The 27,564-nt window shown below is 40.0% G+C and overlaps 1 protein-coding gene across 1 annotated transcript; it reads right to left on the bottom strand.

Moving 5' to 3' along the window:
• LOC104276894 (phosphoglucomutase-like protein 5) lies at positions 1 to 27,320 on the bottom strand (the record flags this gene model as incomplete). Its single annotated transcript, XM_009873359.1, has 5 exons — positions 1 to 324; positions 11,022 to 11,156; positions 17,735 to 17,918; positions 18,910 to 19,045; positions 27,205 to 27,320. Coding segments are annotated over 5 exons (661 nt in total), but the record flags the coding sequence as incomplete, so codon positions are not given.
• Between the last annotated feature and the right edge of the window lie 244 nt (positions 27,321 to 27,564).

Genomic DNA, 27,564 nt, shown 5'->3' with positions numbered 1-27,564 from the left:
GTTATCTGAAATTAAGATATTGCAGGTAAAACAAAGTTAATACACTATTGCATTTGGAGATCAACGTGAATGAATATGCACAATATTATATTGATTTTTTCTTCCCACCCTATCTCTATCCCCAAGGAAACTTTTAGAATCATACAAGGCACAAATGGCTAATATGTTTCAGCAAGACCCCGTCTCTTCCTTGCTATTCCTCTTTTGGCCCTGGTTTAAAAATCTTCCATGGCTTCAGGTGATGACAGTGGGTCCCTTTCGCCCTGTCCTCTCATGAATCTGTGATATTTTCAGTGCGATTGCTATAAGAGGACTCAGCACAGCCTAAAGAGGAAGAAATACATTGAATTACATAAAGCAGAAATATCAACACACATCTTGTATTTATACAACCCCCTTTTAATTGTAGCATAATAACAGTAAACAATTTAATAATGATAAACACTGAGACAGTTACAATGTCTATATTGTCATACTTGATATAATGATGTATCATGTTAAGTATATGGTTTGTGAAATGTTACACTGAGTATACCTAAGTTATGCAGAAAAGAGAAACCAGTAAATACACTACGCTGATAATAATCCGTGTAACAGGAATTGCGGAGCTCTTCTGAAATCTGCTGCACAAAAAAACTCAGAAATCAAAAAAGCAGAATTATTTCTACTACAATAAGTGGAAGCCATGTAGATGAGGTTTTCTTCCTATATACACTTCATCTGTGAAGCTTAAGGTCAGAAGGTGCTGTAAGAATTACCTTAACAGAAATCACAAAACTGTGTTATGAGTATTACCACCTATAACTGTATTAAATACAGTAATTTCCAACAGAAGCAGCATGAACTCTCAAGCTTCAGGCTACAGACCTTATTAAATGGCCATATGTGTGAAACCCTCCAGACTGGGTGAGTGCAGATAACATCTAAGATGATAGTAAGTACCACATGAAAACCAAGTAAAATGTAATATTTCAAATGGCAACGGAATCTGCTCTTAGGTAATTAAATGATATGTGAAGATGAACTGGCAGAGATGTATTTTGTGTGAAAACCTTCTTTTCAGACAACCATGTATTTGATTACCAAACTATTAAGGTAATTTTCTGACCCTCATATCTCTTCCTGCTGCACCTTTCAGATAAACTACATTCTGGCTTTAAACCTGTCTGGTTTAAAAATCGAAAAAAAAAACCCAACCCAAAAACTCACAGTAATTCTGGAGAGCTTAATTTACAGATATCTTTTTTATTAGATTACTATAATCAATACTTTGAATCTGTTTCAGCCACCTAATCATTTCTGGCAGTAATGAGGTGTTCGCTTTATTTACAAAAATGGTCAGAATGTTAAATGGAAACAGTGAGGAGACTGACTGTGCAAGCAGAGTCATGGAATAACACCATGAATGCCATTGGTGTCAAGTGAGTTCATGATAAAAGTTATGCACAAGTTGAGCAGCGTGACACTGTTGTTCAAAAAGCTCCATATTTGTAGATATCTACTGAATAACCACTGAAGTAGAATACAAGTCCATTAGAGTCAAACATGCTTAGAGAAGATTAATACATGGAGCACACATTTGCCTCTGTGGGCAAATGTTGCAGAAGTAAATATTAAAATGTGCCAATTTATAAGGTCTTTACTGTATCATTACTCCCCTCCAGCAACATGGATTAAGGAGAACTGAAAAAAGACCAAAACATCTGAAGCCCCTCTGGCAGTCCCCTAAGAAACCCCTTCCTTATTTAATCTAAAAAGCACAGGAAAATTTAAAAAGCAACCCTACTGACCCGCTTTACTTGACTCTGCTTTCTTAAGCAACAAATGTGCTCTGAAGAAAAAAACCAAAACCAAACAATAGTCTACACAATGCTTTAAAAACCCCACAAAATCAAATGAGCCTATGTGACACTCATTTACACAAACAGTTCAGCTGCTGCTCTTCTGCCAAGTCTTTCCAACTACTACTAAATATTCTACTTGTTACTATCATGCTTCTCAACAAACTCCTATTTTAGCTCTGTCATCTCACACTTCCATTTAACTACACTTTTTTTATCCTGCATATGTAAAAAACTCAAAAGTGCACTCTCTTTGGAGTGACAAGAGTGGGGCAGAATAACAAGGAACTAGAGTTGAATATGCCTTTTAAAAACTCCTTTATCTCTGCAATGAACAGTTCTCATTTCACTTGCAAGTCTAGAAAGACTTCTATATCATAAAGAGATCTTAATTTTAAAATATTTTTCAAATTATGCTTTCTACTTATGACATTGTAAAACTTTACTATTGATATGTCAATACCAAATGGCAATTGCAATCACTCTGTACATTAATAACGTATATATGTCTTGGAAACCATTTGGGATGTAAACAATGAAAACAGAACTGACTTAAATCAGAATTTTTCTTTAGCAATAACAGGTAAAAGTTTTACTAAAAAAATAACTCATATGAATGATTATTCTTACCAGAAAATACACAAAACAAACAAGTATCTAACATAAAGCAAATAAAGATCAAAAGCCAGTTGCTTGGGATTAATCTGTACCAGAGCTGTCTGTGGTGTATCATTCCCGCTTGGCTCATGTAACATTTTTTCCCTCTGTGATCTTGCAAGAAAATACTGTATAAATCCCTTTCTTTTAGTCAAGTTCTCAAGTCAGATTTGCCCCTACCTACTATATGTATAACTTAGGCTAAAACTTGCCAAGTTTTATCAAAAATCCACACAATTCTGATACGAAATCATCTGTCCAGATTGCCTGGAAAGCTCACAAAACTTTCTTTTTGTTCTCTCCTCTAGTCTGCACTGAATTTCTGATGTACATGAGTTTTACACAGTCTAGGCTTGGACATTTTCCATAGTTCTCAGTTTTGCTTTTCCCAGTCCGGTGTAAGTCTCAAAAACAAGCTGCCCCATCAGTTTCACCGGTGAACAGTATTCTGCAAAATTTAGGTGAGAAAAATAAAACCAAAAAAAGCTCAGAGGTTGTTAATACCATCAAATAAGATCAAAACATTTTAGTGAACGCCAGGTAACTACAACTCTCTTTTACAGCTCTCAAAGTTTTGCTCTGTTGTCTCTTACTGTACAGATCTGCATTTTGCATTCAGCATCACATCCGCCAGTGTTATTTTGGGCTCTCTCAGCTTTACATATACCCCAGTGAATGGACAGGGTGGAACACTAGAAACATAGGCTCAATTATTTATATGTTAGGAAAAATTCCTTTACTGAAAGAGTCGTGAGGCATTGGAACAGGGTGCCCAGGGAAGTGGTGGAGTCACAATCATAGAAGAATCATAGACTGGCCTAGGCTGGAAGGGACCTTAGAGATCATTTAACCAACCTCCCTGTCATGGGCAGGGACGCCTCTCAACTAGATCAGGGAACACATGGGGACCGAACGGGGATGTTCAAAAACCGTGCAGACGAGGCACTTCAGGATATAGTTTAGTGGTCATGGCAGTACTGGGTTGGACTAGATGATCTTAGAGTTCTTTTCCAACCTTAATGATTCTGTGCTTCTATGATTCTATATATACGTCAGTATTTGTAAAACATTAAACACTAAACCATTTGCTCCCTGTATTCTGGAATCATAGGGAGAGTTAGTCGGTCTTAAAAGAATGTCCTACTGGAGACAAAGATCCAGTATCAGTTGGCTAAACCTTGTGTGACTGTTAAATAGGCACTTAGGCACCTGAATTACTAGTAATCAAAACGACACTTCAGACAGCAATCATTTCAGAACAGCCTTTCAGACCTCGCAACAGATTTTTATGCAGAGCTGGCATAGTACTACATGTTCCACAAGAATTCATTTCCCTGGAACAATTGTTGATGCCTCAAAATTAAAGCAAGATAAACAAGTGGGTTAGTATATCATGAAGTTGACAAAAAAAGGCTATAGCACAGAGCTTTTGCAGCTCTGTAAGAACAGAAGGTATACCAGGTGTTTTCCATTTCTCCATCTTCCCTCTGTAAAAACTGCTGTCAAACCCCAAATTCTACTTCTTCAGCTGTCTATCAGCTAAAGTAGCCTTCCAGTTCATAGGGGTAGTTTTCAGAAAAATGTGCCTGCTGAATGCTTTAACGCTTAATGCTTTAATGCTGCAATTTATAGGAGGTGGTATTATTGCTGTATAAATTATGACAAGCCTTGACGTTCCAGGCATGAGCTGGAAATCCTTTTCTCTCCTAACACTTAAATTCATTCTCAGTCCTTCGCTTTTTACCATTTAAACATTACATAGAGGGTTGCCCAGCAAGGTTAGGGTAACCGAGACAGCTCTAAGGCCTAGAACAAGAATACAGAGGAACTGAGAAGCAACTCCTTCCTTTCTCACCTCTTCCTGCTCCCACTTCATTTTTCCCTTGCTTCATGTGACTGCTTAAAGCTGCTGTTGGTTCTTTGTAAGCTGGTCAACAGAATCACTATCGCATGAACTAAGGGAAAGAAAAAGGCAGAAGAGAGGGGAATATATCCCAGAACATGTTCTGACGGCCTTTCATATTAGAAGGAACTCTTCCTGTGGCTGTAATGTACTGTAGAAGCCAAACAAATACACTTACAAATCAACACTGAAGTAATGTAAGAGACACAAAGAACAGGCTCAAGTAGCTACAAGGTGAGCTCTGCACTAAGATCATACGGTCTGGAACCACAGCTGTCCCTCCTGCAGGGCTTCTGCCGTAAGGGCTCAACACACAGCTCAGCTCAGTGTGCAGATTGAGGTCTTGCATTCCAGAAAACACAAGTGTTTGCAAAGGTTTGGCCACGCATTTGAGAAGATCTAAGCAATGTGAGTAACCTAGTTCATCATGGAACAAACTCAACTGGCTCTGTAACATCCGCAGCACTGGTGGTGTTCACTTCATTACCACGAAACATTACACTCACAGTGGGAAAAAGGAAACTGACCTCTCTATTTTGTGCATGGTCTGCCTGCTAACTCAAATAAAATTACATTAAAGGTCAAGAGGCCAGCTGTTCTGCCCTTTGCAATAGAGGAGGGCAGGCATGAGGGGTGAAAAACACAGAAGGAAAACGTAAACTGAGTGGTGCACGGAAACATCTATGTTTGCAACAGATTAGTTATCCTCTAGTGTATCCAAAGAGCTTTCAGGGAATATTAGGTTTAATGAACTCATTTCCTTGATTCATGACATATTTTATAATTACTGTCACATGACGTATTCTTTCTAGGTTCCTTCTGAGTTCCAGCTGCCTAAAAACTTGTTCACTGCATGGCTTAGGGCAGAATCAGAAGCTAAATTACCTGAATAGCACAAACATGCTGTGCTACCTGAGGATGGGATCAAACAGATCATAGAATCATAGAATGGCCTAGGTTGGAAGGGACCTTAGAGATCATTTAATCCAACCTCCCTGTCATGGGCAGGGACGCCACCTCTACTAGACCAGGAAACACATGGGGACCGAGTGGGAATCGAACCCGCGACCTCGCTGTTGTCATTGTTGTCAGCACCGCGCTCATCCCACTGAGCTAACATCTCTGTATCCCACATCCCCTCCGAAGAAAATCTTACAAATTTTCACAGTAAAGGCAAAACTTTATATGATTTCTCTGGACTGTACTGTAGGTTTTAATAGCCAACCACAGTCACGATAAAAGACCCAATGCTTCGAAAATAAATGATGAGGTAATAATTCTCGAGCAAACTGAACTTGTGCTTAGGGTTGTAAGAGTGTCTTTACAGAACCATATAGAAACCTCTAGTTTTATCCCTATTAAGTGATACTGAACACAAGGACTTTGGAATTACTAATTTCAGTTCCCTGCTCTCGGACAAACTCACACAATAAACAGCAACTTAATATAATTGCTAAATGTACAATCATATACAATCACAATCCTTTCATATACTGACCAAGGTCCAGCTGAAAACCACTTTGTTTTTTCCTATGTTATTTGACATTCCAAAATTGTTTCAGGAAGTCAGTCTTTGACAATCAAGGCACCTTTTCTTTTAATTGCCTTGTCTTTTTGGAGAAAAATACAAAGAAACACCTCTTGCCCCAAAATCTTTGCTTGGCTGCTGCTCATCTAATGATTCTCTAGCTAGAGCATGCAGTTCACCAGTCTTAGGCAGAAATAACTGCAGCATTTGTGATTCACTGCATCTCACTTAAATAGCATCTGATACAGACTGCATAGGTCTGTACAAGACCTATGTAATGCTGTTGTAATTCACACAATGAATAAAGTAAACAGAGCCAGTTAGTCCATTTTCAGAACAATCCAGATTACTCACTACACTATTCTCAGGGCATTTATACTGCAAAAGCAGCACAACCATGTTGCTGGACATACTGGATTTACAAACAAAACAATTCAAAACAACTCTGCATAATAAGTCACTTCTTTCTTTGTCTTCATGTATGAAGCTTCCTGTCTGAATCTTATCCAAGTTCGATAATAAACCCAAGTGGCTAGACAAACAACAAGAAGATACTTGTCATTTGTCAGGATCTGCAAATAATAAATAATATGCTGATCTACAAAATGGGGCTATAAATGAGCCTAAAGGTCAATAAACTCTTATTTTAGTACTTCATGTCCATTGAACATATGTCTAGATTTTCATTTGTGTTAAATTTAGCACAGCTAATAACTCTGTTAACTTTAGAAAAAGACACATGCCAATGCACACAGGTCCAAGACTTCATATAGAAGTCTGTCATTAGTTACAATGAACTTAACTTCTGAAGTCGCTAGTTGGACACTTATCTGACTAGTTAAAACCAGAACAATTTTCTCAGGAATGCACAATTATGATGGGCATCACTAGTGACAAGGAGCAACAACAGAGTACTCTTCCATTCTAAGAAGAATTTTCAAGTTTTGGAATTTAAAAAGCACTGGGTATTGTTTTCAAAACTTTGTTATAGAACCACATTGCATTGCCACTATGGATTATATAATTTTAAAATGCTTACACTGAACTGTTTTTAATATACTTTGCACAGAGCATGATTGTCAATAAAGAAAAACAAAGAGTTTTCTTCATTGCTTCTGATTTTCATTCCTGTTGACACTAGCTTATAGGAAGAACTGAACTACTCACAGAAAAAATGTAGCCACTCCTTACCTTCCAGTGACCATGAAGCTACTTCTGCCATTTTCCTTCAACAGCTCATTCAATAGCCAAAAATCACTGCTATTCACATTTATCTACAACCTCAGATTTCTGTCATATTTTACTACTTTCCCTTATCTCTTTTCCATGGCACATCTCTAGTCCTCTCTTGTTGTATATCACAGCATGAAGGTGTTTTACTGAAAAAATCTCAGAGTTCAAAATGTGATTATATTAGGAACTGTTTTAAGTGTCTGCTGGACTACACTTATGTTGTCGATCAGGCAGCTGTCTATGCTTAATATATTCTAGGTAGGCAGCATTACCCATGAATCATATGAAAGATGCTACTAAAATAAGATACACAATTAGAAAGATCAACTACATTTAAAGAAGAATAAGTATTTATCCCAAATGTAACAATTTCCTTAAATACTTTATATAAGGTATATGCTTTACATACTTCTTTCATCAGTGCTCTTTGAATAACTGGTCACTTATGAATATGTTGGCTGTGCCCCTATTACTGAAAGTAAACAGGAAACAAAGTACTTAAAACTTCAAATCTGTCACAGATCTAGATGTACATGTGTATGAAATCTCACAGCAAACTAAACAATAAAAAAACTACAATACCAGAACGACGCTGTCTGTCCCCAGCAATGCTGTTTTTTAAAAAGGGAGTTTGGTATTCACTTTCTTCCACATATTCCACTGAAGATTATCAAATGTTCCCCTGAGAAATTTTTAGTTATTTTTTGCACTAATGTGAGGATCTCCTGAAACTGAATTTATGTACACCACCTGCCTGCAGTATATGATCTATGACCTTGTGGGTCCTAACGCCCTCATGTTGTTGGCAATGTATCAAGCCAGTGTGAGGAAAGAGTGAATTGTGCAATATTATATAATAAGAAACCAGAGAAAGTATTTTTTGCATTAATTGAGATGAAACTGTTATTTATCCCAGAATTTGTGCACATGGCAAGAGATGAGGAGGGTGTTTACAGCATTATGTCTGTCCTGAGGCAGTCTGGATATTAAAATGCCTGTCCGCATTGCATGAATACAGGAAAGTCCCTGCAACAAGTTTCAAGGCAATGACATTTCCACTCTGGGATTATCTGTCCCCTAGTGAATATCCTGGAAAACCAGCCAGAAGAATAGCAATCTGACAGGCTCTGGTACATATATAGGAAAAAACAAAAACTTTCCAGCCTTTTTTCTGTCCCTAGGAATAACGGACCCTTTTGGCACCTATACTAAAAGAACAGATCCTGAAAGCCCTGAGGGCAGTCTCCCCTGGGGATTCTCCCCCCCGCACCCTGTCCATGGGCTCACAGGGCCCATCTCAGCCTGCCCCATGGATGCTAGTCCCTGCCTGAGCTGTGCTGTAGGAGTGCTTGTTTCCAGACTCATCTCTGGCTCTGCTGCCTGGGTGGACCTCAGACCTGTGCTCTTGGGAGCTTCTCTCCCTGAAGGGCTCCTTTGATGGACATTGTAGCTTGTCTCCAGTTCTGACTTTGATCTTGTCTCCTGGATGGACCCACACCATTCCCTTGTCTCCAGTCACATCTCTGGTCCCATCTCCTCCTGCTCCAGATAGGCCCTGACCCATCTTTTGCCTTGCTTGGGATAGTCAGTGGAGCTCTGACTGCTCCACTGGTCTGCTGTGGGACCGTCCCCTAGACAGTGAGGGCACTACCTGTGCTGCAGCTGCTCTGGGTCACTGACTTCCATCACTTTGTGCAGTAGCCCTGTTCTTGCTGCTCCCTGGACAAGGTTTGTATTGCTAGTGAGGCCACTAGACCTTGCAGTGGACTTTATGAATCTCTCTCAAGCAAATCCATGAAGAACAGTGGTGAAATGTAACAGTAGGGCAGCACATTCCTTATTTTCTGAGAATAACCTCTGCTCCCTCAATCTAGTCTCTTCACAAGTGGAAAATTCACTGAGAGCTTTTGGTAATTTCCACTCATTTAAAAACAAACAAACAGAACTCAAACAAGTGTTAAATACTGGACATCGATTGCAGGTTAGTTTAGGAGATGCACAAGCCTAAACACTGCCAACATGTCACTTCTCTGCACACCTTTGGAACAAGCGAAGTAGAACAATCCATTGATGCAAAATGGATTGCACTTTAAAAGGCACATTCTTATTTGCAATTAAATAGTCAAAAGTTTTGCCAGATGAAACTTGCAAGTGTATGGTCTGTTGTTTCCTAGTATTTTTTGTTGGGATTCATGAGACAGGAAATACGTTCACACATCACAATTTACTGTAAGCCCACTGCAAACCTTTAAAATGAACTCTCTGTCTCTTATTGTGATTTATTTTCACTTGCCTACATAGCACAAAGAACCATATTTAAAGAGGTCAGCTTAACTGCAACTGGTAAACAATTTGTGCTGTAACAAAATTTGCCACAGCTGTGGTGCACTGACCTTCGGTGGCCACCAGGCGCCCACGCAGCCGCTCTATCACTCCCCTCCCTTCTCCAAAGACCCTGGGGTCTGCATAGTTGTTTCTCCCACATATTCTCACTCCTCCCTCCTTGCTGCTGTTGCACAGTGCTTTTTTTTAACCTTCTTAAATATGTCATCACACAGGGGCTACTAACATTGCCTACTGGCTCAGCTTTGGCCAGGAGTGGGTCCATCTAGGAGCCAGCTGGAAGTGGCTCTGTTCAACCCAGGGCAGCTTCTGCATTCTCCCCTGCATTCTTCCCTGCATTCTCCCCTGCATTCCCCCTGCTACCAGAAACTTCCCATGTAAAGCAAATACATAAAAACGTGTGTATGGGATTGTAGCAGTGTTCTTCCTTGGCTGAAATATATTTATGGCTGGCTAAACCTGGATGCATAGAAAAACAAAAAAATTGCTTAAAAATTGTTCTCTGATGGAGGCTTAAAACTGTAAATATTCTCTCCAAGGAGTTACTGAGGATGCAAACTGCCACTTCAAGCAAAAGCAAATAAAATTAATAAGTCATATGTGCAGCAACAGAGTCTGAAACATTTCTGGAAAAACTGCCTGTTTAATTGTTTAATATCATCAGAAGAAACTCAATAGGTTTATGGTGGGAATCTGATGAAAAAACAATGTCAAACATTTACCCGGGGTTCAAATGTATTTGACACCTTTTATGTTTTGGGAAATTTGCACTTGCATTCCAGTCATTAATACATGGAACTTCAAATTACAAGGGTTTGATTTAAAACATGCCAAATGCTTATCTCTCTTCCATGACACATCCCTAGTCCTCCCTTGTTGTACATCACAGCACAAAGGTATTTTACTGAAAAAATCTCAGGAGTTCAAAATCTGATTATACTAGGAACTGTTTTAAGTGTCTGCTGGACTACACTGCAACTTGCTCTCAACCTTCACTCTTCTTAGGAAAGAGTCTGGTTATGATATAATTCTCAGACAGCTGCAAGTCTTTCCCTTACAAGGAATCCCTACATTGTTTAGACTCTGGCACCATATTTCCTAACTGTGCTGTCATCATAAGGAATCCCTGAGACACCGTAACCAAGTGATCGTCAGATAACCTGCTTGAAAAATAATTATATTTTTCCGAGTATTGTTCTATAACTCAGACTACAACTCTTGAAAGACAAAGAATGAAAAATTAAAATTAGCATGGCTTCTCTTCATAGACTGAAAGTTACTGTTCAGCATTCACTTCCAGGCATCTCAGCCCTTGACATTCCTGTTGTGTTAGATAGTATACAAAAAATGTATTAAAACTGCTGGTCCTGCCTCAAAATTGCAGTCTCGTTATTAGCAAAAACATCCACAAATACAGCAAACATGGCCAATGTTCCTTATGATTAAAGACGAAAATTTGTAGCCATTGCAGAGGAAGTGCATTGCTTATTGACTTATTGTAATACTATTTCATTACCTGTGGTTCCTTATTGTGTTGGCTAGGATCCTTTTCGTAACTCTCTGCATAGATCCGGAGAGTAGCTCTCACATGGCTAGAAGCACTCATTCTGAAGATGAGCCTGGAAGCATCTGAAAAAATAATCCGCAGCCCCTACGGAAGAATAAGGAGCAGCATATATGTAAGGTAGCAGTACCTTTATAAACCACAGTTCACTGCTTTAAACTAAAAAGTTAAAGGAATAGTCATTTGGATGCAATTTCTCTTTCCTTATAACTTTGAACAACTCATTTAACATTCTTTTTTCTCCTCTTTAAAGATTACAAATTACCTTGCTTATTCCCTCCCATTCCTCGTAACAAGGACTCCTACTGCTGCTTTTATTTACTTCAGCTGATTTGTTCTTGTTCTGTGCAGCAGAGTACAAAATCAATGGCAAGGATTAATGGCCTAAGAAACAGCTACAGCATCCCAGGATCAAAACACAGTTGTCAGTAGTGAATACTGACAGGATCAGTTGCTATCCCTCAGAGACCATGCATCAGTATTTGATCACAAGAATTTCAATTAAAGTCTGGAGTACAGCTCTAGAAACTTAACTTAAGGTGTTAATTAATTTCAAGTACACTACTTAATGCACACCAACTGTGGGTAGAATAAAAAGGATTTATTAGTAATTAATTATTAATTTACTCTTTGCTCCCATCTTCACCTCTTTTTTTTCTTTCCTTCTCCCCCCTTTTGTACTGTATATATGAACACATTCTTCTACAGACCACTTTGATCAGCAGTTGACAGACTTTCTGTACAGGAAGGCCATTAAGGCCAAAGGACTAAACTGCAGTATTAAATAGCAGTAGCCTTTCAATAATCTACCAATTCTGCACTAACACACAGTCTAGTTCCTTTTCAGTAAGTGGTACCCTTAGGCTAAGTGCTGCCACTTCTATGCCACGGAACTTTCCTTCCCCTTTCAGTCTTGCTCTTGGTAAAGGCCTAGTGCATAAACTGAGACCCTTGCTACCTTTTTTTAAGGGACAGTAAATCATCCAAAAATGAGAGAAGATAATGAAGAGAGACACATTTTATTCTTTCAGTTTTATTAACAGCTTGAGAAAACATTGAAGTTAGCAACACAATGCTCCAATATTGTAAAGTATAAGTAGAAACTTTTTGTTTCCCAGCGTATATGCCAAAAACCCTCCTGTGGTAAGAGACATCTTCAACTACATCAGGCTGCTCATAGCTGTGCCCAGCTTGACCTTGAGTGTTTCCAGGGATGGGGCATCTACTACTTCTCTGTTCCAGCATTTCACCACCCTCATCATGCAAAATGTCTTCCTTACATCCAGTTTCCTTCCTTAAATCCAGGCAGGCAGTCTCAAGTGGTGTTCCTCAGGACTGGGGCCACTTCTGACTGATATCTGTATCAATGATATGGACGAGGGAGCAGGACTACCCTCAGTAAGTTTGCAGAGGACACTGAGCTGGACAGGTGTGTTGATCTGCTTGAAGGAAGGAAGGTGCTACAGAGAGATCTAGAGAGGTTGGATCGAGGGGCCAAAGCCAACTGTTTGAGGTTGAACAAGGCCAAGTGCAGTGTCCTGCTCTTGGGTCACAACAACCCCAGGCAGTGCTACGGACTTGGAAAAGAGCAGCTGAAAGGCTGCCCAATGGAAAAGGATCTGGGGGTGTTTGTTAGCAGCCAGCTGAACATGAGCCAGCAGTGTGCTGAGGTGGCCAACAGCATCTTGGCCTGTATCAGCAATAGTGTGGCCAGCAGGACCAGGGCAGGGATTGTCCCCCTGCACTTGGCACTGGTGAGGCTGCACCTTGAACCCCATGTTCAGTTTCGGGCCCCTCACTCCAAGACAGACACAGAGGTGCTGGACTGGGTCCCGAGAAGGCCAACGAAGCTGGTGAGAGTTCTAGAGCACAAGTCCTGTGAGGAGCAGCTGAGGGCACTAGGGTTGTTGAACCTGGAGAAAAGGAGACTGAGGGGAGACCTCATTGCTCTCTACAACTACCATGAAGGAGGTTATAGAGAGGTGGGGATTGCTTTGTTCAACCAAGTAACAAGTGATAGGACAAGTGGAAATGGCCTTTCATTGCCCCAGGAGAGGTTTAGATTGGATATGAGGAAAAATTTCTTCACTGAAAGTGTTGTAGAACAGGCTACCCAGGGAAGTGGTAATTCACCATTCCTGGAGGTGCCAGTATGGTACTGAATATTAATTTTAATATGTATTGACAAGATAAATTTATCTAGTAGTCTCAGTATGTACAGCATAAGTGACAAATAGTTTAGAAGATTGAGCTTTAAAGCCAACTTTGTAATTAGATGGTTCAACTGATTTGATGGGATGTTTGCCATTGGCTTCAGTGGAATCAAGATTTCATCTCGGGTGCCCAGAATTATACAGGCAGTTTGTACAACTTGATCCTGTGAGCAAGGGGTTGTCTCTTGCTGATTGTTCATTATGCTTAACTTCATGATAGTGAAAAGGAAGATGAATTGAAGTGTTTCACAGTTATGGGTATAGTTTGTTTTGAAGTGTTGTTGAACCTAGGACCAGCAGTAAAAAGTATGGAACAGTAGTGTCAGTCAGCTTTACAAGAGAAGGAAGGGAGTCTAATAGATCTGCACAAAATAAAAGTGTGAACATCAGAGCATGTGAGTATCCTCTTCTCTAAAGACTAAAAGGGGATTTTATATGCTCCTGCCAGGCCTGGCAATCCACAGTGACATGACTAGCAAGACCACTTGAATACTCTTCCACATACTCCATGTTCACCTGGCATTAATAACAATAATACAGTGTTACTTGATTTAGCACATCCGAAGTCTCAGGACATAAACTATGGTCTTCAGAATAGAAAAGGATTTATAAACACCCCTCACAACTCTTCCCATAACTTTATGATGCAAAAATACTCCATCAAACTACAGCATCTGTAGCCAGTTTGATATTACAATTAATGGCACATAGGATGTATATACAACATATACAGACACATGTATAGACAACAAGCATTCAGACAGTTCACTGCACTGTTTCTGACATTTTATTAATTTTGCATTTCTCAGGGACACACTCTGACTATTGATTTTTACACATGCAGCTAATATTTGTCTGTAAGACTAGGATTCCTGCCATATAGCTGAAAATACTCTGTAAAAGGGAATTACAAAGACACAGTGGCTCTGCTCCTTAAAAACAGTAATACTAAGTTCCTGGGAGAAATCATATGCTAGTGAAAAAACGGCCTTTAGACCTGGACTGTCAAAGTCAACTTCTGAAGTCACAATACTTGCATTTGGAGATTTAGTTTAACTAATTTTTCAGAGCCCAGTAGCAAAAAACCTGACTTTGGAGTGTCCCTTGGAAACAGTGATTTAAGCACTAACAAAGCCTTTCACTCAGGAAGGCAACAGAAATTAATGAGAACAATTTTTATATTCCTCACTGTTTTCTGGAAATTACACTTAAAAGCTGTGAGTTACAAACATTTGTTAAAGCAAAAAAAAAAAACCCAGCCAAAAAACACTTTTACCAAATAAATATGAAAAAGCATTGCCCAGAGAGTAATTAGTGACTGCATCTCATGAAAAGATAAAACCAAACAGGTTTTCCCCATTTGTTATAGAATACCCAATCTCACATACAGTTTTCTTTTCTGATATATTTTGAGCTGTAGTGGTCAGCAAGGTCAAAGCAAGCTGGTGAAATTGCAAGCAGCCTGCTTACTGTTTGTTATGATCATATTTTTTCACCTGACATAGCTCTCTTAATTTAAAGCCACATATTTGCTATTTATTGTATAGAAGGTGTCAGCTCCATGAAACACACAACTGTATATGCAGAACTTATAAACTAAAACAAGAGCAAAAGAAATAAGACTGAAAAGCCCACAGCACAGAACTACTTTGAGTTTTAATAAAATGCGACACAATATTTGTCACTAATAGGAATAATGTTCTCTTACGAGAACAGATACTTCGTTTTTTCTAGGAGGAATGATGAAAAGGTTGAGTACATCAGTCACACTAAACATCTGCAAATATTTATTTTAGGCAAATTGAGACTGCTAATGGATATTAATGAGCCATATGGAAAATCTAAAAAAAAATTATGTTCCATAGTTAAGCCACTGTCTTTGAAGCTGACATGACAGAGAGGGAGCTTCACAGGATTTCTCTCTTTTACTTTACAATCCAGTTAAACAGCCTACTGATGTATTAGTATCTATGAAGCACTCAGAAAACTAAACTTAGCACCTATTGTACTACGTAGTGTGGTTTCCAGTGGTTTGGGGTTTCTTTCAGTTACCAATTTCATAATAAAATAAGTAAAAATAAATTAGTAAAAATAAATAATAACAAGATTAGGCAGCAAACTTAAAACATCTCAGGATTTCAAAAACTTTACTAAAGTATAATGGCAGGAGGTAACATCCGTAGAAAATTTAGACTAGTAGCACTATATTAGACACAGAGACATATATATAAATTACAAGCACATAAAATGGCTATACTTCAAAATACTGTGATAATCACAATTTTTATCTGCTCCTCTACAAACGTCCTCTAGGCATAGCAGGTCACAGTCACTACACTGACAGGAAATACATTATTGTTGACACGATTGAAATACCATTCTGAACAGAAATTAATTTTTGCCTTATCTCTGGAGAGTTATCAGAAACATTTTTTCCAACTTTTTCATGCCAGCTTCCTGACTCTTGCTCAAACTGAAATGCAAAAAACCCCCAAGACTACATGCAGATCCCTTTGTATCCCAAATCTAATGAAGGAGTGAGGAAACTTTAATCAATAATAAAGCTTCAGAGTTTTATTCTGTTAATTTCAGAATGTAAGAACACTTCACTAAAGAGCTGAAAGTTAACCATTTTAATAGGCAACTTGTACTTCTCATCCTTTCACATAAAAACGCAACTGCTCCCATTTCTGGCTTGTGGGACCATCAGGAGAAGAACTGTCATGTGCTCACGTGTGCAAATGCTAGCACAATAGGACTTTAAAAATTAAAATTGTCTTCAAGAACAGCAGAACATTTCATTTAGTTTTATGCCCTAATTCTGCACTGTGATAAACAATATTCAGGGGTTTCAATACTCAGAACTAACTAGAAGCTACATTCTGGATATGTTGTTTGCTGCCTATTTTGTTGCTGTGTTTGTTTTCTGAACCCGTTGTTTATGAACACTGACTAAGTATCACATAACCAGCTTCTCATTCAGGAGACATGGTGCAGTTAGCCTGAATATAAACTCTGGGAAACAAAACAGGAACAGGTTCCCGACAACATATCTGGAAAATCTGCATGAAGCTCATAACAGTCAGGAAGGAGCATCTGCATTTATATGAGAAGCAAGCTACCTGAGTGAGCCAGGAAATGATATTTCACCTGCATGGATCAATGTCCTTCTTTATTTTATTCTGCTTGGAGAATCCCACCGAGGCTACAAACACATGGAGCTAGAAGTGTGACCTTGCCAAAAGATAAACTGGCTGAACTACACTCTCAGTAAATACATGCTTCTCCCTACGGAAGACATGCTTTCCGGTTTTATACAGGCCAACTTTCAGAGTCCATCTGAAAACAGGCCAAGTCATGTTTCTCTGTATTACATGGTAATATGATTAGGAATTATTTTCCAGTTTAGGACAAGGGCTTTGGATGAAAATTAAGGGAGAGAAAAGTGCACAAAAAAATTATAATCTGGGTGGGGTTTTTTAGAAGTACAAGGGCCACAAGTCTGCTGTGCCTGTAATTTTCCAGTGGACTTGAACATGACAATATGCTCTTATCCTGTCTCTGAACAAAGAGAGTAGATCAGTGGCAAGTGGGCTACTTTTACTTCCTGGATGCAATGATGAATGGAAACTATAAAGACACTGAGGAGAATGCTATAGCAATAGTTTTAATGGCTTGTAATATCATTTGCTAGAGTCTGGTCAGGTCAAGCAATTTACAAACCCGAAAAACTGGGACAATAAAAATAAAAAGCATAAAATCAAAACACATCTTAATATGAGTCATAGCTCATATTCAAAGTATTTGAATATATATTTGCACCTGGCAAAAGTACATTCTTAGTTCTGAGCACATCATCAATTTCAAAACACTGGCAGCTCAGTTTGAACTGCAGTTCTTGATAGCTAAGGAATCTCATCACAGACGAAACTCAGAAGGAACACAGAACGGTCGTGGGCTAGAGAAGTTAAATGTGACCACATATGGTAAAATCTACTAATGTCTTCTGTGTGCTGTTGGTTACAACAGGTATTGTGTCTTAATTATGCAAGTCTTGTGGGTCACCAAGAGCAAGAAATTTGTAACTTCTGTTGTAGTGTATAGCAAGGGAGATTTCAGAAAGAAAATAGAAAGGCTGTCTTTCTACATCACACTTTGCATTGTTCAGGAGAGGGAACCCTCCCTACACATGCATTGCTGTCAGCGGGGACTCCATCCTCTCCTACATCTCTGTGACACTACTGTCTCCAGTTAGGGACAGCAAGTGCAAGTTAAAACAGAGCTGGATTATCTTATCCAAACTGAGCTAATCTTAGGTAAGAAATGCAGTATCTACCAGAGCAAAGAAAACACTACCCTATAAATAAATGGAGAGGCTGAACACCAGAAACAACACTGTTAAAAACAATATGACAGCTGTAAAACTTTGGTATGCCATCACCACAGCCATACCTGTCTTTTGGTCACAGTGCCATCCACAGGATCTATGTACTCAAAGCTATCCGTTCTTTCCACACTGTAGATATTGTTACCCACAGCAAACTGCTGATGGCTGAATGATTTGTCAGTGATCAAAGCTTCCAGGTCTCTCATTATGAAATATGCTGTTCTGGGTTCCAGTGCTTCATAATCAAACCTTTACACACATAAAAAAGTAGAACCAACAAGTAAGTCCCCTACAGTTGAGAAAACAGATCTGCTTTCACAGAACTCAATACCCACAATTAGCAGTTTACTGCTTACTTCAAAAATCAGATAGGGACCACTAAAGTAGTGATTGCAAATTAACCAGCACACACATGCAAGTCATGTGCAATCTAACCATTATATGTGTGCATCACAGTTCTACACTGGACATCTGTCTCCAAGTCAACTGAAATCATTTAGAAAATGCACAATTGCTAAATTAGCACAGAAAACATCATTGATACACAGCTAGTTTTCCAAGATTAAGGACACAACCAGTGCAATGGTCAACAGCCAAATGAAATAGAGAAAACTTTACTACAAGTTTTGAGGAACAGCCGTGTTTCTCTACCAGCCAGAAGATCCTGTTGATACATGAACTCCTTCGGATTAAGACTATTCTGAGAGAGAGGCAGAAGCTAAGATGTAAATGACAGAATTCACCGTTTTGAGACTTTCATAAAAACGAGTAAACGTTTGGATCTTCAGAGGAGTTCCCGCAAACTAAAAGTAGACAAAGTTCCAGTTCTCACTGAAACGCTGTCTGACAGAAGTACACAGAGAAACAAAAGCAGAAGTAAATCTTGCTGGGGTTTTTATTTTTTTTCAACACCATGTAATGAGCTATTCCTATAGACTTCACGAGTAAATAATTCAAAGCTTTCTGCATTTGGTATCAGAAAAACTGAATTACTCAATATACTAGAAGTGACATACATACACTGCTCCCCCGGTAAGTAAATAACTTCTGCTGCCACTTACTCATTAGAAAATAACCCTGCCTACCAAACATAGGCAATCTATGGCAGATTTTAATTCTGTGGACTCAGCAAATGCACATCTAAATGCAGGTGAGCACAGCTAAGTAAGCCACGGTTGCAGCAGAACTGTCCTATCAATCAACTGCATAAGTTCCTATGCCTTTTCCTCATTTTTCTCACCTGCAGTAGTAGTGCCGGCCAAATTTTGCCCAGTGATCCCTGACAATCTCCTCCACACTCTGCTTCCGAGCTGCTAGGATTGAAAGCCAAACTAGCACAGCCCATAGTCCGTCTTTCTCTCGAAGGTGATCAGATCCTAAAGAGACATAGGCAAAGGTTGTCATTTGGCATCACTGCAAACCAGAAAACAAAATAAAGAGCCCGGGGCAAATGTCTCATTTAACTTCATGTGTCACGTAACAGTAACTGACAGTAACAATCTCAGTATCTCTGCTATCTTCCAGACGAACAAACAGAACTAATGCTTAAAATATAATTTACTTATATAAGTCTGTACTCCTAAGGATAAATGAAAAGATGCATAAGTATTTGAACAGAAACAGTAGCAGAAGGAAACATTTTCCCTCATGATTCGCAGTGACTGAGATACAGGGTGTTTTCACATCTCCGGTGCTGTTTCCCAGAACTGAGCTAGACAGGCAAATCCCTGGCCACGAACCAGAACATTCTAAGTCAAGTTCAACTGCATTTCCTCGTCTTTGCAGATGTTCATCTGTCAAGCTTCAAATAAAGAATTTTCGTATTCCATGAAGATGAAGATTTCCAGAATATTCATGAGTATTCAGGCTGTTGTGAAAGCATGGAGTGCCAACTAATTACAAGGAAAAGGGTAGGGTTATTTCTGAGCTCTCATAGCATTGCAAATGGCTTCAGACAAGAAAGGGAAGCAAATATCTCTCTGCAGGAAGTCAGCCCTTTAGACAACCAGCTCCTCACCTTTTCTGCTCCCTCCTTGTGGTAACACGCTAGATCAGCTGAAGGATGCCTTCCACAGAAACACCAGCAATACAGCCTATGGATAATAAAGTCAGTGTACTTGTAGGCAAAGCAGGCAGTGCGGCCACAGTCACTGCTACTGGAGCCAAGAGTGTGCTCCCAGATAATAGTGCAGGTTTCTGTCACTGCAACCAGAAGAGAGACCTAGAATAGAACCATGACTTCCCCACCCATCATCCATCATTCCTTTGACAGCAGCAGGAAAAGTCATCTGGTCATAGGGGCTGGGGGTTCCCCAGGGACTGGAAGCACCGGTGGGAGTAGAGTGTCCCCCAGGATGTCAGGGCAGGGCCCAGCCTCACCCCACCAGCCCAGCCAGGAGCAGGGCAGCCAGGGTACACCAGGGCAGCTCCAGCCTTGGGCATCAGGCACTTCCCTAGAGACGTGGACGAGCTGAGGCCTGGCCAGGATATGTGACCATGGTAGGCCTGGCTCAGGGCCCATGGCCAGGCAGGGCAGATCTGTGAGGAGCTGGAGACCAGTCCTGCTGCAGCATCGCTGGGGCAGGGGTTGATGTCCTTCTTGGCTGACATGGGGTCCTGGGCTGTGGGCGGGGTAAGGGAACCCCAGGGGGCTCACGCCACCACAGCTGCTCCTTTTCAATCTGCTTGCCTCTCCTTTCAGCTCTTCATCTTTAGTACTAAAAAATTCAATTTCACCGGAAAAGTAATCTCTTTTGCTGATATTACCAGCAACTTAAACAGTTTAAGTGTCTCAACAGACACCAGGAAGAAACAGAGACATGATACTGAGCTAAACACCTCAGCAATTTGTTCCAGCATAAACATTAATTTATTCTGATATGTAACACACTACAGACTGCAGGTCAGCAAATAGTATAGTGAAAGGCACAGCATTCAGCAAAATGTTCTATACACCATGACATCTGTGCAATGGTTTCAACTGAACACCAAAGAAGAGTTGAGTTTTGATTTAACAAACTCTTCGAGTGTGTTTCATTGAACCAAAGTGGTCCAGTGAAACATGGACAGGAGAATTTTTTGAAAGCTCTCTGTTGTGCTCTGAGCCTTGTTCTGGCATGGCTTAAACTCATAAATCTCCATGAAGAGGGATAAGTGTATACATGTATCGTTCTTCTCATCCATTTAGCAGCTATAGCATCTGCTGTGTCCTTGTGTGTCCTTTGGGTGTCCTTTGCTCCCCCCTGGTAGGAGCATTGGAAGAAAGCAACCCAGAGGCAAAAGTCTCAAGGGAAAAGACGCAAACAACCAAACTGTTCTAGAATCAAAAGTCACTGATTAAAAAACACTAGCTTGATGGGAGTACAGGGAAAATAATCCTGTGTGACCAAGAAGTATATCAGTTAATTATTCTTAATAGAGGGAAAATTGATAACAGGGATTTCTCAGAGCATGTTTATTCCACCTCTTTTATTTCATCAGCATATCCCTGCTCTGGCAGGGGGATTGGACTAGATGATCTTTTGAGGTTCCTTCCAATCCCTAGCATACTGTGATACTGTAACTGCGTTACTTTATGCACATATGTTGTTCTATTTACTGCCCTTATTTTTTTTTTAGCAAATTAAAATCTATTACTGTAACTCTGTTAGTCAACCCTGGTTTTCACCTACTGGGTGCCAGCTCCCTGTCTCACTCGTTCCTACTGCCCAGCTGACATGCTAGAAACTCTAGGGAGGGAGCTTGTTCTGCTGCCTCAGTTCAGCTAACACCATTCTTCTTTGCTTTATAGGTTCAGTATCTGCTGCTGTGGATCTGCAGAGGCAGAGCTGCCTTGTGTAAAGGGATCAAGTAAAAGGTGCCTTCCAACTATATATTTCTGAAATTACCGTATAATAATAATAGTCCTCTGGAATTGCTGAGGGCTCTCAGTAATCTCAGGATAATTCTTAGTGATACTTTTAACTGAAACATCCAAGGCATTAATGAATTCTAGACTTTTTAAGGAGCTGAACTAGAAAGAGACAACAGAGGAGTCAAGAAACATTTTTCTGATTATCCTGTTATATTTAATTTGCCAGCAGGACTGGAAATTATAATAACTGCAACTACTTCTACAACTTATTTTCAAGTTAATTTGTCACATATTTCTCCATATAAGAGTAGAAAAAGTTATTTTTTACTACTGCAACACTCAGGTTGCTACAGCTAGGCTCAGAGTAAACAATCTGGGAAAAACGCCCAGAGCATGTTGCCATTCATAAAGACGTACTCAGCTTAAACAGGCTTAAACAGAAGTAAAATCTGGAGAGGCAGTAGAGAAACAAGCTTATGCAAAGATGTTCATATTATAATTTTTTCTGATAGTGGAAAGTTGTTGGGCATGCAAACTGTCTTGTAGATATCTAACTTACTTTGTATCTGAGCTTTCCAACTCTGATTGAGACAGTGAGCCTTGAAGATCATATGCATGAAGAAAATGTAGTTGCTTTTTCCTAAATTAGTCACCTCTGTCTATCCTACAGCATTATGTAAATGTGATTTTAAAACAAAAATGTGACTGAAGGGAGTATACAAACTCACAGTAAATTATACTGTTAGCACATGCTTTGAGTCTTACAAATCTGTCATCCAGCAATCTTAAACTGAACAGTTCTGTCAGATGGAGAGTTAGGGGGATTCTGATCTGTTCCTTTATTCAAATTAACAAGATTACTTCAGATTAATGAGTTCATTCAGCTAATGAGATTATTTGTGTTAACGTAACAGATACCACCAAACAGCTCTTTTAAGGCTTTAATTCATTTCAGCAGCAGCACATTTTTATATTCCCCACTAGTTCTTCAACATACTGCAGGAGAAGGTGGCTGATGTTAATAGCACCTGAAAATTTGGAGATGAAGCATGCAAATTTATGAAAGATGTAGCCATTATTGAAGTGGCCCAAACTGCATAAAAAAACATAAGACACACAGCTCTCCTAATCCTGACTAATAGTTTGCTGATAAAATTTAGAAACTAATTGCTGCTGCTGCTGACGTCCTTCTCCGAACTGTGTTCTGGGCATTAGTCATAGAACCACAAAGCTAGTAATCTCATCTGACAAGCTCCCCCACACTGCTACAAAAATGGAAGAAGTTTTTAAGGCATTGGTTGAGCTCCAAGATCAGCTGCCAGAAAACAAGTCTGGGAAACACAGCCTTATGGGATGTTTTCAAAATCTTTTGTCCTTTTATAGCAGAAAACTTGCTTTTATTTACTTGCCAGAGCAAAATCCCTTATGTTATAAAACCAGGGCTCTGTATTACTTGGAAATTGCAGCTGGGCTGGATTACCTGGGTACACAAGCAATCGGTGTCCAGTGCTGTTTGGTTAGTTTGACAATAGAATCTAGATCCATAAAACCCCTTTCTGTTGCACAGAACAGCAAGTTTCCCAGTCTGATCAGCTGTATTCTACATTTCTTTAAATATTCAATGCTGAAAGCTAAAGAAATGCGAAGTTGCAGTTCCCTAAATAGGTAGGTTTGAAGGGAAAGCTGTTAAACTCATTAAAATTCCCAATGGTGGCAGAAACTTGTGAGGGTCATGCAGCTTAGGACATTACTAAAAGATTCACAATAAGGTAAACATTTTTTGCTAAAAACAGCTTGCATCACTGAAGTATTGGTCATCTACAGACCAGACTATGTTTTACAGATAAACTTCCTGGCATATGAGATATTTGCAGACAGCTGCATTGAACTGAAACATGGTAAGGAAACTGAGGCAGCGAGAAAAACAAACTTCAGGCATCATAGTCATTGCATAATTGCCCTGTAGGCACTGTGACAATCCATTTACACAGCAACTACACATAAACCAATGAATCTAAACCCAGTGCTCAAGTTGTCTGGATATCCATGGGATTGAATCTTGAGGGTTGAGATTAGCCTTTACATCACATTGTCTTAAAGGGGAGGTCTAGAGGCTTCCTGTACTGAAGTGCTGCAGGTACAACAACACTCACCTGACCAGAAAGTCAGGGATGCACAGACTAAATATTGCTGTAGAACAGGTCTTATGTAGACCAGTAATATCCTGTTCAAGCACACTTAGAATTCACAAGAGACAGATTTTATCTGGACTCTGAAGAACTAAGGATAGCGTAGGAGAACTAGATTAAGACAGGAACACAGAGAGCGCTAGAAATGCAGAAGCTGGTCTGACTTCAGGAGACAGGAGCTATAGTACAAGGAGAGGCTACAGTACAAAACACAATTGTCTTAGGGCCCCGCTGAAGGATACAAGTGAAGGAAACAAATCAAGAGTAGGAACAGTAAGAAGTTAAAGGAATTCTCTTTCCTACCTAGAAGAACAGAAAAACTCTAGAGGCCCTTCTTTGACCTCTGTAAGACACCTGTCCCTCCTTCCCAACTTCAACAACCATCTGATACTCAGGGTAATAAAGTTAGGCCGTCATAGATCACAATGTCTTCGGTGTTTCAGTTGACAAGCCCTGAAACCACTTTTCTTGATTCCTATATAACTGATCTGGAATGCTTGGGACACCAATGCTTGGGACAGACTGCTTAGCAAGACCTGAACATGCCTTTTCAATGTGGCAGGGAAATTTGACGTTTGGCTCTTCTTATAACCGCACCATAAAATTTTCATGACAAGTGTCTTCAAAGGAGACAAGGCTTCTACTAAGCAACTAAAGATTCTTCTCTCCGAGACAGAAAGCATTTGCAAGAATTGTAGTCAACATCACCACACAGAGATGGTCTGGGAGCCTTACTTTCTAAGCAGAAACAGGCCTTAGGCAGTGGTTTGTCATAGCATATGGGCATACACTACAGATAAAACACTTCTACAGATAAAACAGCATGCAGTAGATGCTGCACTCTGTGGGCTAAGGTACTTAAACCTATGGGAACTCACCATGAAACTTCTACAACCTCCTTCCAGTCAAAACCTACACTTCCCTTTCTCCAGGACGATGCTGAAGGCACAAGTTTTTTCCAAATACTTTGGGTACTAATAAGGCCATAGTGATGTCTCAAGATGTGTTGAAGTTTCATGGAAATACTTTGTTTCAGATAAGCAGCAGGAACTTCAATATTTAGAGGGAAGGGGTACAAAACTGGCCTGGTGAAAAAATCATCCACAAGCGAGAGCTGAAAACTCCGCAGTCTCAACCTCTCATGGGCAAATGGAGACACAGTTTAACAACACAGCACTACAAGTGGCAGTATGTTCTGAAAGGTGCAGCATTTCCCTGCCCCTCTCACCAAGTTAAAACTCCCTGAATGACCTTGTAGAACCAACTTTGGAAATATCTATACAAAAGATGTATTCAAGGCAATAGGAATCTGTGTCAGTCACAGGTATTAAGCCACGGCATCCAGGTTGCTGCTAATCATGTGACATTGGTTCCCATTCACAATGAAAGAAAAATAAACATTCATTATTAAAGTTCTCTTAGTTTTTAGACACCCAAAGAAATCTAGCACCTTATTGTTTTTTCTATCATAGTCCATTCAGACACTTAGAGACAGTTAATGACAGGCTAACACATAAATTGGTGCATGTATGGCTTAAATGTATCCTCATTTTTTAAAAAGTAGCATTCTGCTCTAAATGACCCTAACCAACAAACGTAATAGTACACTTAATCAAAGCAAAATGAAATTTGCAAACAAGTTTTTTATTGGATGATAAATTGTTTAAATTTAAAGACAATGACTTACACACTAAAATAAAGAATTCCATGGATTTCACAGCAAAATATAGAATAAATTATTAGCCAAGCAAATGGTTAGTTTATTCTGATATGTGCTCATTCAAAGACACTTGATTAGAGAGCACTGTCAGCAAGTTTGCTGACAACACAAAACTGGGAGGAGTGGCTGACACACCAGAAGGCTGTGCAGCCATTCAGAGAGACCTGGACAGGGTGGAGGGTTGGGCGGGGAGAAATCTGATGAAGCTCAACAAGGGCAAGTGTAGAGTCTTGCACCTGGGGAAGAACAACCCCATGTGCCAGTATATGTTGGGAACAGACCTACTGGAGAGCAGTGTAGGAGAAAGGGACCTGGGGGTCCTAGTGGGCAGCAGGATGCCCATGAGCCAGCAACGTGCCCTCATGGCCAAGAAGGCCAATGGCATCCTGGGGTGTGTTAGAAGAGGAGTAGCTAGTACATCGAGAGGGGTTCTCCTGCCCCTCTACTCTGCCCTGGTGAGGCCACATCTGGAATATTGTGTCCAGTTCTGGGCCCCTCAGCTCAAGAGAGACAGGGAACTGCTTGAGAGAGTCCAGCGCAGAGCCACAAAGATGATGAAGGGAGTGGAACATCTCCCTGATGAGGAAAGGCTGAAGGAGCTGCGTCTCTGTGGCTTGGAGAAGCCCTCTCTTTAGCTGAGGGGTGACCTGAGTAATGTTTATAAATATGGAAAGGGTGAGTGTCAGGAGGACAGAGCCAGGCTCTTTTCAGTGATGCCCAATGACAGGACAAGGGTGCAACCTGGAGCACAGGAGGAAACAAAAACATTAGGAGGAACTTTTTTAACTGTGAGGGTGCCAGAGCACTGGCACAGGCTCTCCAGGCATGTTGTCAATGTCTCCTTCTCTGGAGACATTGAAAGCCTGCCTGGATGACTTCCTGTGTGACCTACTCTGGGTGATCCTGATTTGGCAGGGAGGTTGGACTAGATGATCTTTCAAGGTCCCTTCCAATCCCTAGGATTCTGTGATTCTGTGATAACCATACTAATTAATAAAAAGAAGAAAGAATTTCTGTGCCAGCATCCAGGAAAGAAAAAAAAGAAGCACTGTGAAATTTATTCCATTTTTCTCATAAACTAAAACCATGTTTGAGCAGATTTACAGACTACATATTTTAAATGTTTGCTCTACTGCTTCCTGTCAGTACTGAATTCATGAGGGCTCAGATTGGTCTTCCAATCAGCTTTCTGTTGTTTGACTGGTTCTTGGGACAGATAAGGGAGAAATACTTACGGAAAACACAGATACTGACATATAACTGAATTTCTTCTAATGATGATTTTATCTGAGTTTTGGTAATTGTCATGTTCCAGAAAGGGACACATGCAACAGGTTGGATTATATATACCGTTAGACATATTGATCCTTATACTTTGTACACTGAATCACGTTAGGAAAAAACATTTTGTTCTTCTATACAGGCAAAATGCCTCCAAACGCTGTTGCAGTCTGTGAAAAGACTATTACAGCGGAACCAGTGAGACCTTTCTGCATCATGTTCAAGTCAGAAAAGAGTGCGAGGCATCTGCAAAAGTTGTTTGGGCAGTGGTAAGATTCCTATGGCTTCTGAACATCCATTTTCCACATTTTTCATTCCTCAAGGTATTGGACACCAGACTTGCAAGAAGGCCCTCAAGATGAGGTGAGCAGCTGACAGTTCCAACACAAGAGAGAATTAATTTTCTGATTCCTTTGACTTTGATGTGAGGCATCCAGTAACTAAAAGCTGTCCCTAAAAGTCTGTGGAAATTTTTGATTGCACATTACTTACCAGTGCCAAAGCTTTCCTCTCCACAAAGCGAGCAACGTCCAGAGTCCATAAGATTGGAAAAATATCTCCATCCTGTTGGTGTTTCATACACAGGAACCTTCATTACTTTTGCCACTCTGGAAAAGACACAATAAAACACCACATGATTAAGACACCACCTTTTTTACATATGGCCTGATATCAGTTGAGGAATATTCTAGGTCTCACTACATCTCCTGACAGCTGGGCTGTAGTTAAAAAAACCCAACCCAACAACAACAAAAAAACCACAGAAGAGATCAGCAGCATCATTCAGAACTGATCCTTGTCTCAGAATATGACTTCAGCCAGAACCCAGGTATCTTTATACACCAAGTGTAG

The sequence above is a fragment of the Apaloderma vittatum genome, unplaced genomic scaffold (genome assembly GCF_000703405.1).
Source record: "Apaloderma vittatum isolate BGI_N311 unplaced genomic scaffold, ASM70340v1 scaffold7897, whole genome shotgun sequence".
Lineage (NCBI taxonomy): Eukaryota > Metazoa > Chordata > Aves > Trogoniformes > Trogonidae > Apaloderma > Apaloderma vittatum.
Note: the sequence above shows the minus strand (reverse complement) of the source record. Positions and strands in the feature narration are given on the sequence as shown.